The following is a 15,238-nucleotide window of genomic DNA, read 5'->3' as shown; positions in this document are numbered from 1 at the left end:
AATTGGACCGAGCCAGTTAAATTCTTAGACTTCTAAAGGCCTTGAAATGGTCTTGTTTTGGGGGTTATTTTCTTCATCTGCTCTTCAGGAGTATTTTATAGTTTAACATGTAAACCTTTTCATTTCACCAGCAGGTAATTCCTACTGCTGCATCGGTATTCTGGTTGTGTATACAGGAACTATGAGCTTCTGTTACATACTGATCATCTCCTTCAAGAACTACGTACCTGAAATGAGAAATTTGTATAAAGTTGTGTATGTATAAAAAGCGTATTAGGAGAGTAGACTATTATGCATGCTAATTCTCTATAGAATACTTCTGTTATTTTACTGGTATGTGTTAGCTACGTAATTACAGACGACAGTATGAAATTTATAATGCAGTGTTGTTTTTATTTGTTATATAGCTTTATGCCAGTATATACAGGCCTCTAAAACCCGAGATGGTGCCAGCCGTTTCATTTCAAGTGCAACAGAAGGTAAAGGAAAAAGTGTGGGGAAAAAAAAAAAGCACAATTCTTTGTTCATCTGATACCCTGTCTTCATGGGCATTTATGTGGTTCTTGATCTTTTGACTTTCTAGACTCTTTTCTTCACAGCTAACTTCTTGTAATAGACGGTGGATACTCTTTTTTTCCTAAGTCTTGAAGAAATTAAGTGATGCCACTTGTATTGTCTGTCTTAAACTTGCATTGTCTTTGCATCTTGTCTATTTGTGCTTTTCTTCAGTAACAAAATTCCACTGAAACTGATGCTTTAGCTATGCTTTAATAAGAATCTGAAATATCTGAAGAGTAGTGTAGAGAATTGCTGTCATGACCACAGTCTCAAGGCAGCCACATTTAAAGAAAAGCACAGATACTTAACGATACAGAAATGTTACAATGCTAATCCTTGCTAATATCTGCTGTCTGATTATATGCTAACTAACTGTCTTGCGTTTTCTGTTTCTCTTACAAGGAGTGTGTGCATAATTCACTTATCCTCACATCTACCTGCTGATATCCTGCTTTCTGGCCTTATTTGAGCTTAAAAAGAGAATGAAATATTTACTTCTGTATTTTTCATTCACCTGCAGGGGAGAACTTTGAACAGACTCCATTAAGACGCACATTTAAATCCAAAGTTCTTGCTCGCTATCCTGAGAATGTTGAATGGAACCCTTTTGACCAGGATGCAGTGGGAATGGTCAGTATCACTTAATGGCACATGTTTTTAAGACAAAAGACTACCTTAACAATTGAAGGCATTCATCTATGTTTTCTTTGACAAAAATGTGGAGTCTATTATAGATTGGAAATAATAGTGGATTTCTCTAAATTGTGCAGGCTCAAAAGAACTTTTCTTTTAATTGGGACTTTTTTAAAGGAAATTTAACTTAAAACTTCTAAGTGATTACTCCCTGGGAGAGTCTTTTTGTTCCTTTAAAATTGTTTTGTTGCATTCTAGTGAAAGGTGTCCCTGCCCATGGCAGGGGGGTTGGAACTATATGATCTCTAAGGTCCTTTCCAACCCAAACTGTTCTATGATTCTAGAGAGTTGGTAGAAAAACAAGTTAGTCTGCAATTAATGAATGTTGTTTGTGCATGACTTTTCTGCTTAATAGAATGTGGTGTAGTTTCTTAATTTAGATAATACATAGAACTGTTCTCTGTTAAGTTTCTGGGCTTGGTGACCAAAATACTTTCCTTTGTCTGAGTTTGAATTCTATTATTTTATTCCAGTTGAAGTTGGTAGCAAAATGCATACAGCCATTTTAATATGTTCCTTTAGTTTTTCTGATTTAGATGCATATTACTTTCTTGTACAGAGGCGTTAACACTTAATGGAATTTAAAGTGAAATACGATGGCAATCTGTGGATTCTAAATGCTCCTGGAGGCAAGGGGAGAGAAAAGTGTGTATTAATTGGTATTATCTCCTCTCCCCCCTCTTTTGTAGCTGTGTATGCCTAAAGGGCTTGCTTTCAAGACACAAGCAGATTCCAGAGAACCTCAGTTCCACTCTTTTATTATTACTCGTGAAGATGGCTCACGGACATTTGGATTTTCTCTCACGTTTTTTGAGGAAGTTACTAGCAAACAGATCTGCAGTGCAATGCAGACGTTGTATCATATGCACAATGCTGAATATGACATTCTTCATACTCCACCCACAAATGACAAAGATAGCTGCAGCAGCACTGGAGACTGCAATGGCACTTCTGTTTCAAAGCTACAGCGTTTTAACTCCTATGACATCAGCAGAGACACACTCTATGTCTCAAAGTGCATTTGCCTGATTACTCCAATGTCTTTTATGAAAGCTTGTAAGAAAGTGCTAGAACAACTTCACCAAGCAGTGACTTCACCTCAGCCGCCACCTCTACCTTTAGAAAGCTACATCTACAATATTCTCTATGAGGTTCCTCTTCCTCCAGCAGGAAGGTCATTAAAATTTTCAGGTGTTTATGGACCAATTATCTGCCAGAGGCCAAGCACCAGTGAACTACCGTTATTTGATTTTCCAGTTAAAGAAGTTTTTGAATTGCTTGGAGTAGAAAATGTGGTTCAACTTTTTACCTGTGCCCTCTTGGAATTTCAGATACTGCTTTATTCACAGCGTGAGTACTTGGGTTTTGTTTTCTTACCTTGTAGTTGTACTGGCACAGGGTCTTTTCGTTTCTTGAATTTTAAAAAACACACAAACAACAGAACAGCTGCATTAAAGTGGCATTGGCATACTAATGCAGTCAGGCTGATTTATGTGCAGGTTTTGATGTCAAGAAAAGACCTGAGTTGCAAAGAGAGCGTTGCATTGGCTCCTGGTTTTAGGCACCTAAGCTTAAAACTTGGGCTTTTGCATAATCTCCTGTATTTGTGGACTGACTGTCCCCTTTATTGTTGTCTCTGGAAATGTGCTGTTGAGTAGAGTAGTGTGCCTTCTCCCGTGTTCCTCTCCAGCTGCTTAGCTGAATTCCCTCCTACCTCTGCAAACTATCCATGCATTCTGAGAGGATACAGTTAGTTATATAGGGTTCCAAAGAAGAATTAATGATGCAAATATAATTTTCTCGTTGAGTACCCAAAGTCACATTTCAGTTGTTACTTTGAAATAAAATTATCTGAAAAAAGTTTTATTTAACTGAATTTAAATCCCAAATCTCTGTTAAAGCCTTGAAACAGTTATTGCTGAAGTCACATAGATGAAGCTTGATTTGAAACAGGATAGGCAGCAATTAAGCTGAAATAACATCTGTTTATCAAATAATAAGTAATATGGTGTCGGTATCACTTTTCTGCATTGAAATTTGTGAATACTGGGCTGCTTAATCTGCATCCTGTTTACAGCCTTTTGGTGCAGTTTGCTAATATTCAGAATACTTTCAGAGCTCCTAGTGAGATAATAACAGAAGTTACTGCGTACTGCTGGTGTTGCCAATGACCAGGTTGAAGACTCTTCTAAAATGCTTTTGATACACATGTACTCTATTTTCATATTACTTGAAATGGGGGTGTGAAATTCTTTGAAGTTCAAAAAGTCAGCTTTTTATTCCTGTAATTTCTGTTTTTATCTTTGCTGGGACGTTCTGTTTTCTTCTACATGGCAGTGAATTAGAAAATTGTTTTAGTAAAGTGATGGCTTGTGTTTCTTAAAAGGATATCAATAGGAAAATGGAACTTGTGACTGAGGTTCTGATTATTGATACTTTCACTTACTGGTTTCCTTTTGTTTTGTTTTCGTTCTAAGTCTGGGTTTGTTGTTTCTTTTCTTTTGTTTTGCTTTTAACTGGAAAATATTCCTAATACAGTCTGCTCTTTCTTCTGTATGGTTGACTAACTTTTTTTGCTGTTTAACAGGGAATGTTGAATGGAGATACAGCTAATGGTGCACTTTGTTCTAAGTGCACTCAGAAATTGGTTGAACTTTTGTAAGGGCTTTCTCAAATTCTTGCATATGTGGTAGCAGTGTGAGCTCTAGGTTGTCCTTCAGAATATAAATCTTAACTTTTAAAAATGTTTTTAGGTTTGTTAAATCTCTTGGTGCTCAAACCTGTAACAGTTGAAGTGGCTGGGATCGTTTCTCATTCTCCTAGATCATACGAGATTGCAATATTCGTTGGGTGGATTCAGATTTAGAACAGTACGTGTCAGGATCAGAGGGTTCGCTTGTAAGATTTAGTTTAAAAAAAACAAAACAACAAACAAACAAAGAAACCCCACCCCAAACCAACCAAAACTCTTGGAGGACTTTGCTGCCAAATGAAATTCTTTCTGAAACTCTTTAGCATCTTAAGTTGCAGTCAGTCCTTGGAATAGGAGTAACTTCACTTGGCAGTGAATGTGTTTTGCTTTAAGATTCCTTTGACATGTTTCTGACTTTGTGCTTCTGGAAATTCTTCTTTTGTCCCACTATATTGGCACAGCCTTTAAGTGTAAGGCAGTGTAAGCCAAATGTAGGGAATGAATACCTCGATTTGATTGTCCTCTTGAGAGAGTTGTCTCTCGTGTGAAAAAGTGTTAGAGGAATGCAGGTGCCTGTAAGACAGTGAAGAATCTGAAACTGCTCCTAGTGCTGAGCCAGTGCTGAGGAACTTCGGCAGAGAGACAGTGTTGCTGGAGGCCTTCAGTAGTGCCCTCACAGGTCATCCTGTGGGAGCTGGTTTGTATTCCTGCAATTTATGTTGTTCTTATATCTGTAAAATAGACTTACTCCTTATCTCTGTGGAGCACTGGAGCACTTAGAGCTCTTCTGAAAAGGGCGCCCTGAATTTAGACAGCTGTGAAATCTGGTTGGAGATGATGATTTTCTAAACAGCTAAAAAAAATAAAAGGAGAAGTGTGATGTGCCACTGCCACAGACTGTGATCTTAAACAGTTTCTATTTTGACCAACTCTAATCTCATAGATAGGACATTTTCTTCTTATGCCTCCAATGATTCAGGAAACTTGCTGCTTGGTGCAGGCATCTTTAATCACAGAAGTAAATGCAAACAGGAGGCACTTTGACCCACTGCTTGTACTAACCAGTTTGTTATTACTGCAGTTACAGGTTTGTTTTTTTTTTAAGTGAAAGGCCCAGTTGAAGAAATGTATGTTTTCTCTGAGCTGTGCTCAGAAAAATTTGTTAAAAAATGTTTCTTTTACACCACGCTTTCTGCTATGAACAGCATGCCCAAAGCAATCTCTTTAGGGAAGGCTGTATTCTGATGGCTCAACTGCATTGCATGCTGCCTGTCCATACGGATTGCATATAAAATTTTGTGCCTTTCTGTTCACCTTCAGGATAACGAGAAGCTTAATCCTGGCAAGTAGCCCATCTTTCTGGTTTATCCATATGCTTTCTGAAGATGCCCTAACTTGTCTGTGGTAATGATCCACCACTGTAGGGGTGACTCTCTGCTTAAAGCAGCAATATGGGAGTTGCATGTGGGATGGAAATTACTTGACAAGCACAACAGTATTTCATTGTGAACTGTGAAGTAGGAAGATTAGAAGGAAAAAAATATTCCAGAGTGTGGTCATGTCATGTTTTAAATTTGGCTAAATCAGAGAATTTCTGTAGGCACTTGGTAGACTTCTCTCTGGTAGAATGGAGAGGTGGAATCACGGTTCTTACAGTGCCACCTTGTTCCCATCCTGCTCCTCTTGTTCCAGACCCAAGACCCCTCCATTCTTCTTTTTCCTGGATTTACTTGCCTTTTACAGATCAACAAAAATGTCTAGATAGACTAGATACAGATAAATACTAGCGTAAATAACTCCTCATACACACTTTAAAGGGTAAGGTATTTTACCTACAGTAATTGGTTAGGAGAACAAATTGGTGGTTTTCTGTGCTTTTCAGCAGCCATGTTAAAAAACAGTGGATTTTCTTTTCCTTGCATCGTTAAGTACTTTCCAAACGAATACTGCACTAGTGGTATGTTGTTTTTTCCCTGCCAGTGCTCTTGTACAGCACAAGGCCAAAAGACTGTGGCATTTGCACCAGAATAAGCATATTCCAGTTTCCAAAGCAAGAGCAAGACCACTACTGAAGTGCTTCGTCCCTCTTCCAAATTTTTTGTTGTTGTTGTTATTTTTAAATCTTATGGAATGCTTTGGTATGAGAAGTGTGTGCTGCTCGCTTCTTTTTTAAAATGAAAGTAACTCCGTACCCTCTCAGCATAGGTGTAACTTAAGAAAACAAGTAAGTTATTTTGGTTTATGTTTTCAGGCTTCTTGCCTTTGGCCTTGTCTTTTGCCAGCAGCTCCTGGCTTGCATAAAGCCTGCAGAATGTAGTCATTGTTCCTTGCGTGCTGTGACCGTGTGGGCCAAATAGTTGGGAATGGCCGAAGCTGTGTGGATATCCAGGATCAGAGAGCTGCATTTGCAGATAACTCATTTGCAGGAGGTAGCTGCTGAGTGGATAGAAATTCTGAATTATTGATGTTACTTTGTAATTAATTTGAAAGGCTAATACTAAAGTTAGCTTAATGGCAGAGGGAGAAGTTCTATTTGAGTTAGCCAGCAGTGTTAGACAGGGGAGGTGTTGTGTAGTAGGAAAACACTGTTTCTATTCTGAGACTTGTTCTTTCAAATAAACAAGCTGAGTGCAAACCAGCTGGAATGTTTGTATATCTATAGCTGCATTTAAAGTTCCTTTTAAAGCTGAAGAAAATAGGGTATGGAATGGATTCTTCTTCCCAAAGCTTATCATTAATTCATCAGTTCTTTGCAGTCAGGTTGTGATTAAAGGTGCAAACCAGTAAGTAGTTGTGTAGGCAGAAACTGGTATCCAGGCAGAATAGGTGAGTGATGTTGGTTAATTGTTCCCTAATGTGTTTCGGTCAGAGTAAGCGTTTAGTAAAAACTTTAAACTGCTTAAGCTATTCTTTCTTGTTTTGTTTGGAAGGCTTCAGTCATGGTAGATCTGTTTTGGGGCAGTGACAGGTAGCTCTGTGCAGTCACCTTTTCCACCACCAGAGCTTGGTCTCAAAAGAAAAATCAAAAGCCTAGATTGCAGAATTAGGACTGGTGTTAGCAAAACCTGTGCTGAGTTCCACTTAGGTTGTGGGACTATTTGCAGACCCCAAACCCCGCAACTCTTATCTTCAAACAAAATTTATCATGAATGCCAGGAACTTAATTTCTTGGCTCCTGTCTTTTGCTGTCTGCAAGTCTTGAGTGGAGGATGGCTAAAGGATAGAATTAAAGCCATAACCTTAGGAAGTACACAGTTAAGCTTAATTTTTTTCCAGAACATTTGTTTAGAACAGATGTTACTCTTGCAGTTTTCATTTGCACTCCACAACAGTGTGCAACAGCTTCAGAAACCTCAGCACCTGAACCTGTGCATTCAAGTGTCTTTTCCAGTTTCATACTCTCTGTAGTTTTATGAACATGTTAGGAGACATGCATACCCCACACCCCAACACACATATGAAGGATACAGATACTTTTTTTTTCCCTTCCTCCTGCTTCCCCCTTCCCCCTCCCTTTCCTAGCTGGAATTGGATATTGTTGCTGAGTAGTGAAAAAGGCATCCTATGCTTCTAATTTGTACTGTATTTATAGCTTGATGGAAGGTAGGAATTGTTTTGTCTTGTTTTATACTTAGTCCAGCCTGACAGCTTGAAAGGAATCAGCGGTTGTGTTAGACCACACGCCCCGAGTTCATCTGGTGTTGCCTCTTCCTTTACAGTGCATAGATAGGAAAAAATGTTTAAAGATGGTTCCGTAGTACAAAAGAGGAGGGTGAGGTGTTGGCCCAGCATACTGCAGCGTTAACTGCTCCATCCACCAGCTGTGGAGTGAAAAGACCTTTTGGTGTGCGTGTGGCACAGGTGCATTTAGCACTGCTGTTGAATTCTAGGAGATGAGTTGTTGGTACATTGAACTGAGGCTTTGCTTGCACTTTGTGAAGGATAAATGAAGCTGATGCTTTTTATTTGTTACACAGTTATTTTGGTCGCGCTGTTGGGTTGGCTACTATACAGCATGCTTTATAGACATTTAAATGCTCTTTTGAAAAATGTTTATCTGAGACATACCAGATGCCTTGGGTTTCATCCAAGGCTTCCACAGAAAGCCGTAAGCACAGGGAAGAGAAATTATTTCCGATGTGTTTCTTAACTGATGACAATACTGCTTCCATACTCAAACCGGTGTTCCTGGTAACTCTGCTATAGGTAGCAAAGGTGACTTAATGGATGCTGAGACTCAATTTGCTCATTTCCATATGACTTGTAAAATGACCTACTTTGCGTTGAGCTCTTTTTGTTGTTTCAGCAAAATGTGCTTGGGTGTACAAGTCTGGGCTTTCATTAACATGCCGCTCAGCTAGTAGTGGGTTTTGTGGTTTCTGTTTTAAAGCAAGCTCTCATGTCTTTAACTTAAATCTCTTCATTTACTTAAAAATGGTTGTGAAAGAATTTTTTTTTCTTGATCTTTTTCAGATTATCAGAGACTGATGACTGTGGCAGAGACCATCACAGCACTAATGTTTCCGTTTCAGTGGCAGCATGTGTATGTTCCTATCCTTCCAGCATCCCTCCTTCATTTTCTAGATGCTCCTGTCCCTTACCTCATGGGCTTGCACTCTAATGGGCTGGATGACAGGTCTAAGCTGGAACTTCCTCAAGAGGTGAGAGGAGCTCGTCTTGATTGTTTAAATATTGTACATGACTATGAGGGAAGGGAGGAATGAGCCAAAACACTACTGCTAACTGTAACAGCTGTTACGAAGTTCTTGCTGGCTCTGGTTTGGGATAATGCTTACTTTATTTTTTGGAGATGCTGGAGAAAGTCTGGTGAAATAGATAGATAAATCCCTGTTTTGAAAATTGCGTGCTTTGATTAAACTAATTGTACAGGTGTTGATGTGGTGGGATTACAGAAATGATATTTTTGTGCTGCAAAACTTATCCCTAGCCCTGTAGTGCTAGGAAACGCAGGCAAGCGCAGCATGAACCCCCAGCTGTGGCAAAAGGCTGTGCAGCAGCTTCCATGTGGTGCCAGGGAGCGAACCTCGACTGGCTCCAGCGCTGTACCGTGCTGGTTCTTGGCTGCGCGGATTTGGCTGGCTTCCCCTGCGCTGCATTTCTGAGTTGGTTTGCACAGACTCAGCCTGTCAGGTGCCTGCACCAAAACTATTTCAGACTTTTTCTTCTAGAATGCATCCTTCAGTCTGCAGCAAAATGTCAGCGTATACTGGTGCTAATTGGGATAGTGCCTGGGAAGCCCTCCCTTGTGGTGAGGTTCTGTCAGCACCAGGCGCTGCATAAAGAAGATGCAAGTGGTCTGTAAGGGTTCTGCAGCTCATACATGGGGCAGGGGCTACGTTCAAACTGTTTAGAGGTTGTTTTTATGTACTTTATCCCACTGTTAAAATATTCTTTTTAGGGTTGTGGCTAGTTGTGAGGATAAGGGGAACAAGGGTGGTTGAGCCCTACCTGAGGTAGCAAAGGGAATGTCAGCGGGAGCCACTGAGCACGTGTGGGAAGTGTGGCTGGCGTCTGCCTGGCTCGTGAGGCTGTTGTATCCGTCGCCCTGGAATGGTTTATTTGCTGTTGTATATAGCAAACGCTGAGTGTTAGTGTGGTCTGGCTGGCTGCTGTCAGGAAGCCGGACCCCTCTATCAGGTAACCCTGTGGGAAGCGAGTGCTTGCAGAGTCACTAGCTGCAGAACAGCACAGCTCTGGCCCCCTGCTAGAGTCTGCTTACTTGTAGGTGTAATTTTGTTGGGGAGGGAGGGAGTAAACTGTGGGAAACGCCCTACTTGCAGGCGCTGGTAGGATTCTCTAATCTCTGCCGTTTTCTCTGGTTGTTGTCTTTCTTCTATTATCATTTACATTGCTGAGGAAGCGGAAGTGTGACAGGCAGAGGACTTTGTGGTGGTGGGTTTTATTTTTTTTATCAAGCAGTGCTGCAACATAGCTTGATGCAAAAAAAAATAATATCTTAAAAAAGCTGCGTGAAATTAAAGACAAGATATTTTTGTGAACCTCCAGTCTGGTCACCATACCAACATTGCTCTTTTTCTCAAATCCATATGCTGATAGTTCTCGTTTGTTTTTCCTGGCAAGTTCAAAGGAAAACTTCTCTTCAAACTGTGGGTTTTTTTTTTTCTATGTCTGTTTTTTTCTATGAAAACTCAAGTATTTAATCTCTTGATTTCTTTCTTCCTTTTTTCTTTCTTTTTACACTGGCATAATTAATAACAGAGTAGTCTGTGTTCTTGCCATGAAAACTGTCTGTTGCTTTGTTTTACTACATCTTTACAAAATTTTGCTTGTACTGACAGGCCTAATTGATATGGTTAGTATACTTTTTAGAGGGAGTAGCTGGTGAGGTAAAATCCATATGTGGATATGCATGTTAATATGCACCATGGGTTTTTTCACTGTTGTGAAGTGACTGTCCTCCTTTTGTAAATCATTTTGAAATCACTATAATACTTCCAACTAAATAAACATATTTTAATTTCAAATAGGTATTTCAATTGTTTAAAAGGTAAATTATTTTGAAGAGCTTTATCAGCTTACTTTGGAGGTTTAAAGTAAGGCGGTTGATTTATTTTTAGACTTTTAAAATGAAATTAGATTAGTAATAAAAAATAATCTGGCATCTCAGTTTACGTTTTGTTTTACAGATAGCCTTTTATGAAGCTGGAGGAGTAGATTTTTTTGATAGTATCTTAGAGATCAGAATTGTCTGGGAGGGCAGGGAGAGAGGACACACAGGATTAAGATAGCAGGAGTGGTGTTCCCCTGTGATGGAATTTGCTGCAGGTCTTAACCTTGTCCTTCTGAAGGTTCATCTTTTCTCTTTCGTAGTTGAAGAGTGTGCTCTTAAAAATTGGTACAGTGTGAGTAAGACTTAAACTGACAAATCCCCTTGGTAGTCAACGCTAGCTAAGGTTTCTTGTGAACTGGTGAAGTCCTTAGCACTACAGGCTGGGAATGTATCTATGACATAGAAATGGAGTTGAACATGTGCTGGAGACTTCAAAGATGACTAAGAAGTTATCCTGTACCAATAGATTTGCTTATCTGAGAGGCGAATTAGACTGGGAAGATCAGGAGCTCACTGTTGTTGACATTTTCATTGTAGAGAGTTTACTTTAAAACAAAAAAATAAAACAAACCCCTGCCTTCCCAAAACCTGCTGTTGCAACAAGATGTAAATGGGCCATTTTCCAATGTAAAGCAGAGTTAAAGTGCATACTGGTCTCACTAAGTGAAACTATTGGTCAGTATCAGTATTTCTGATACTAATAATTTACTCAGTCAGCTCTAATATATTTTGCACTGCAGATTACAGGTGCATCTCAAAGCTACTTCGCTTTATGATTAGGCTTTCAGATACCCTTCACTTAGAGAGCCAGAGAAGCTCTACAGTTAATTCCTGACATTAGAAGCTGACAAGGAACATGCATAAAATGTGTTGTTCTAGAGCAGCGGAAGAGGGCATGTGGATTCTATTGGTTGTACTTCAGTAAAGACAGATTTATCATCAGTAACAAAAGAGATATTAATATTTAACATTGTTTATCTCTAAAGTTTGGAAAGTATGTGATCCTTTATGAAATCATCAGGCTTAGATGAGGAACTTAATTTCCAAGGCCTGCGTCTAGGCTTCTGATTCATAGACGCGGCAAGTATCATAATTTTCCTCACCAACTGCAAATGGTGTATGAAGAGCTGTTCTGTGTTCTTATTTATTACAAGTTCTGCAAAAAAAGTCTTTTTTGTTGTTTTGAAACTGCATAAACTGTGGTCTGTGTTGCTAATCTATTTACAGGGATTCACGGGACAGTGGCTGTTAAAGAAAGCAATATCTTGTTTGGACAAGGGCCGCAGAAGTGAGCTTTGATGGAAAGCCTAGTTAGTGCTTCTCAGTTGAAGGGCACTGTGGAAGAACATAACACTGCTATCTAGCGTAGCATTCGATGCATCAGTGTCACTGTAGGCTTCTTGATTGTGGTTTTATAATGACGTTTTTAAAATACTAATTTGTTTTGCTCATAATGTTTTAGGTTAATATATGCAGAAATATTATCTGTCCTGACTTGGTCAGGTTTGGTTTAAGTCTTGCACACGTATACCATAAGGCTTGTTTTGGTTTACCTGTAGTGGCAGCCTCCCATATTTGGTCACGTCTAGTGCTTTTAAAGGAATGCTTTACCATGGGAACGTGGAAGTCCAGCTGTATCCTTGAAGTTGATGCTTTGTCAGACGATGATTAAATCCTCAGCGTTAGTACAAAATTTGAGTTTAGACTATCCCTTGGGTACTTCAGAAAAAAGTGCCTGATGGGGAATTCATTGAAGTTCACCAACAACTTGAAGATCTGATTCTCTGTGGCCCATTAAAATTGTAGCGAAGGCGTACTGTAGGGTTGGGCGAGTTTCTGGTACGTGTCAGTGATACGGTGCACTTGAAGTTAAGCTTGTTCCTACACGTATTGCTGCTTTGCTTAGGGCTCTTTCTGTATGCATGAGCATCCTTGTGGTTTCACTGATAGCTGCATAAGAGGCTTGTAAGGAACCCAGAGAGAAAGGGAGGGACATGAGCAAAGTGATGCTAGAATAAGGTGCTGCAGAGATCAGCGGGGAAGGGAAGAACATGTAGCCGTTTCAGATGTTGCTGGTAGAACTGTGGTTTCTTTATCGGTAAAATTGATCAGAAAAAGTGGTTAAACTAGCTTTCTTGCAGATCATAAACATAGCAAGTACTAACATAAGATTGTTTTTTGTTGTGTCTTTGAATTTCCTTTTAAAGACACTTTTGCAGTGCTATAGCCATGCATTTTTAAAAGCAAGTTAATCTGGGCAGTTTCATGATACTGGATTTGCATGTGCATCTTGCCACTGTAATGCAGGAGAATGGTGGAAATAATAATTATTTTGAGTGGAAATTAGGAAGATTGAGTCTTTCAGCACTGGTTAAATCAAACAAAATTATTACCTTGTTAAAAAAGCTTGTTTTTAATGGTTATCCCAAGGGTCTTGGACAATAGCTCTTTCTTTTAGAAAAGCTGGAAGATTTTAAAAGCTAAAATCCAGTTCTCTACTAGCACAAGATGGATACATGCTCTCAGTATTTTTATTTCAACCATTAAAAAGATTAAATGCTAAATGTTAACAAATTCTGCAGGCTTCTGTTTTTGTATGTTGTTTTAGAAGATAAGAAAGATCTCTTGAAAAGCCCTTTTTCCTCTTGATGCCAACACATTTAGATCAGACTGACCAAGATAATTATTTTGAAAGATAATCACTGCTTGGTATGCATTCTCAGGCTATCTGCTGGTGTGATAGATCCTTGGTAATACTGCAGATTTATTGACAGAGTTCATGTTTTATGTTTTCCTGTGTTTCAGTGTTAAACAGCCACTTGAGTTAAATTTATGTTTCTGAAAGCTGCAGCAATAAGTTGTTCTCAGTCACAGATTCTGGGTTGGTACAAAGAACAGCAGTGCTGAGAATAAATGCAAAAGCTCACCATTTGCTTACAGGAATGGCACGGGAGCATCCTTTAGAATTTAAGACCACTGTAAACACACTTTCCACAAGCTAGCTGTGTGTGTATCGATTTGCATGTCAATGTTTTCTGCACGTTAAGTGAAGTGGGTGGTTATTTGTAAGGTTGAAACCTAATGCACAAAGGTGCTACGTGCTGTAGAAAAGCTGTAGATGAATGCTTTTTGATTTTTCCAATGCTGTATTCAAGCAGAAGCCTTAACTCAGAACTGTGTTTCAATCTAACTGTCTAGGAGGGGATGTGAAAACCTGTATGGGACATATACTTTGAGCACCTGGGTTGCACGGAGAATTCAAGTAGTGGTGATTGTGCTATCAGAACTGACTGTTCTAAATAGCTGTAGACATCTATTTACATACCATGTAATTATATATTAATATTTTAAATAAAGCATATTTTCTTTTTAGGCTTGGGGAGCTTACTCGTTATTAGTGAATGTTAGTTCCTCCTTAGATGTCCTTTTGGCAGAACCTAAATAATTTCCTTCAGTATTTTTGAACAGAGCTGAAAGGAAGGATGTGGGCTTGTTGCAGGCCTGGCTAGATCAGTGTGTGGGTTTGGCCCTTATTGTGCTTGAGGTCAAACTAAAGAATTGCAATTGTCCTCTGGCTTCGCAAGTGACGGGTGTAGTCCAGACCCCACTGAGCCAGTGGGAGGTTGTGACATTGACCTCGGGGGACCAGGCTTTGGCATTAGATACGTGAATGTTGACTTGCTTGCATTCACATTCCTGAGGTTTGTAAGACTTTCACCTGGACACGCTGTTATTTGCAATGATAAAAGTTTATGGGAAAAACAAGTTTTTAAATTAGGATGCGACATCCTTGTTCCTTAGTGTAGTGTCTTAGGAGGACATTTTGTTGTGTGTCCTCTTGCGACAATCTGTCATTGAAGTGGTGTGTAACTATCCGAGGCTTTCTTTTGGTCAGAAAACTGGTACCTCAGCAACAAATACAAGCATATTTGACTGTTCTAGAGACCTGAAATACCAAGCAGCTGACTTAAGGATTCTCTTTCAATTATGTGTTTACTGACACATGCACATGTTGCTAAGTATCTAGTCTTTATATCATTTTAATTTTGTATGTGTAAAGTGATGATCAGTGTATCCGTGGAGGCTTACGTACAGAGCGGTGAACTATTCATAGCTCACTCAACTGTGCTGCTTCCAGAAACAAAATAACTAAAACTTTGTGGTCAGAGAACTCATCTGTTTTTCTGCTTTGTGTACTTGCCCAGTTCCTAGCATGCAGAATGCTTTGGATGGCTATGACTGAAGAAAAAAATGTGCCATTTACTTTCTCTTGCTTTTTAAGGGAGAGGCCCCCCTCTGTCCTTACTGGTACTCTGTTCTGTTGGATCTGTATAGTGTAGCAGCATTGTGAGACTTGCTGTTTTGGTGTCTGTTACTGATGGTTTATTTACTTAGGATTTAATTTTTACAGAAAAATGTAGTTTTGGTACCTCTTGAGGGCATGTGAAGGGAGGTGACTTTGCCATTTCTGTTCCTTGGGGAACATGGCCCTTTCAGAAGTGCTTATGTAGTTTGTGAGTGTGACCTCAGTCTCCCTAAGAGAGTTAAAGTCATCTGCTGAATCTCCTTTGCTGGTGCTGCTCTAGGTAGTCCTCTGTCTTAGGGGTTATTAACCAGGCACTGAATAATTGTAGAGTGTCCCCAGAAATATTCTTTACACTCTTTAGAGTATTGCTGCACACAAACCTTTTTTTTTTTTTTTT

At 39.4% G+C, this 15,238-nt stretch overlaps 1 protein-coding gene across 12 annotated transcripts in view; it reads left to right on the top strand.

Annotated features, from left to right (window-relative positions):
- Window positions 1–15,238, top strand: part of DENND5A (DENN domain containing 5A) — a 70,811-nt gene that overhangs the window by 19,726 nt on the left and 35,847 nt on the right. For 9 of the 12 annotated variants that reach the window (XM_040608150.1, XM_040608148.1, XM_040608146.1 and 6 more), the window contains exons 2-5: window positions 408–479; window positions 1,079–1,188; window positions 1,941–2,601; window positions 8,417–8,604. In XM_040608150.1, coding sequence (XP_040464084.1) covers window positions 408–479; window positions 1,079–1,188; window positions 1,941–2,601; window positions 8,417–8,604 — 1,031 coding nt within the window. The remainder of the gene's footprint in view (window positions 1–407; window positions 480–1,078; window positions 1,189–1,940; window positions 2,602–8,416; window positions 8,605–15,238) is intronic. The other 3 variants (XM_040608147.1, XM_040608155.1, XM_040608157.1) reach the window with 1 other exon arrangement.

The sequence above is a fragment of the Falco naumanni genome, chromosome 10, assembly GCF_017639655.2.
Source record: "Falco naumanni isolate bFalNau1 chromosome 10, bFalNau1.pat, whole genome shotgun sequence".
Taxonomy (NCBI): domain Eukaryota; kingdom Metazoa; phylum Chordata; class Aves; order Falconiformes; family Falconidae; genus Falco; species Falco naumanni.
This window is presented reverse-complemented; position numbering and strand designations above follow the sequence as displayed.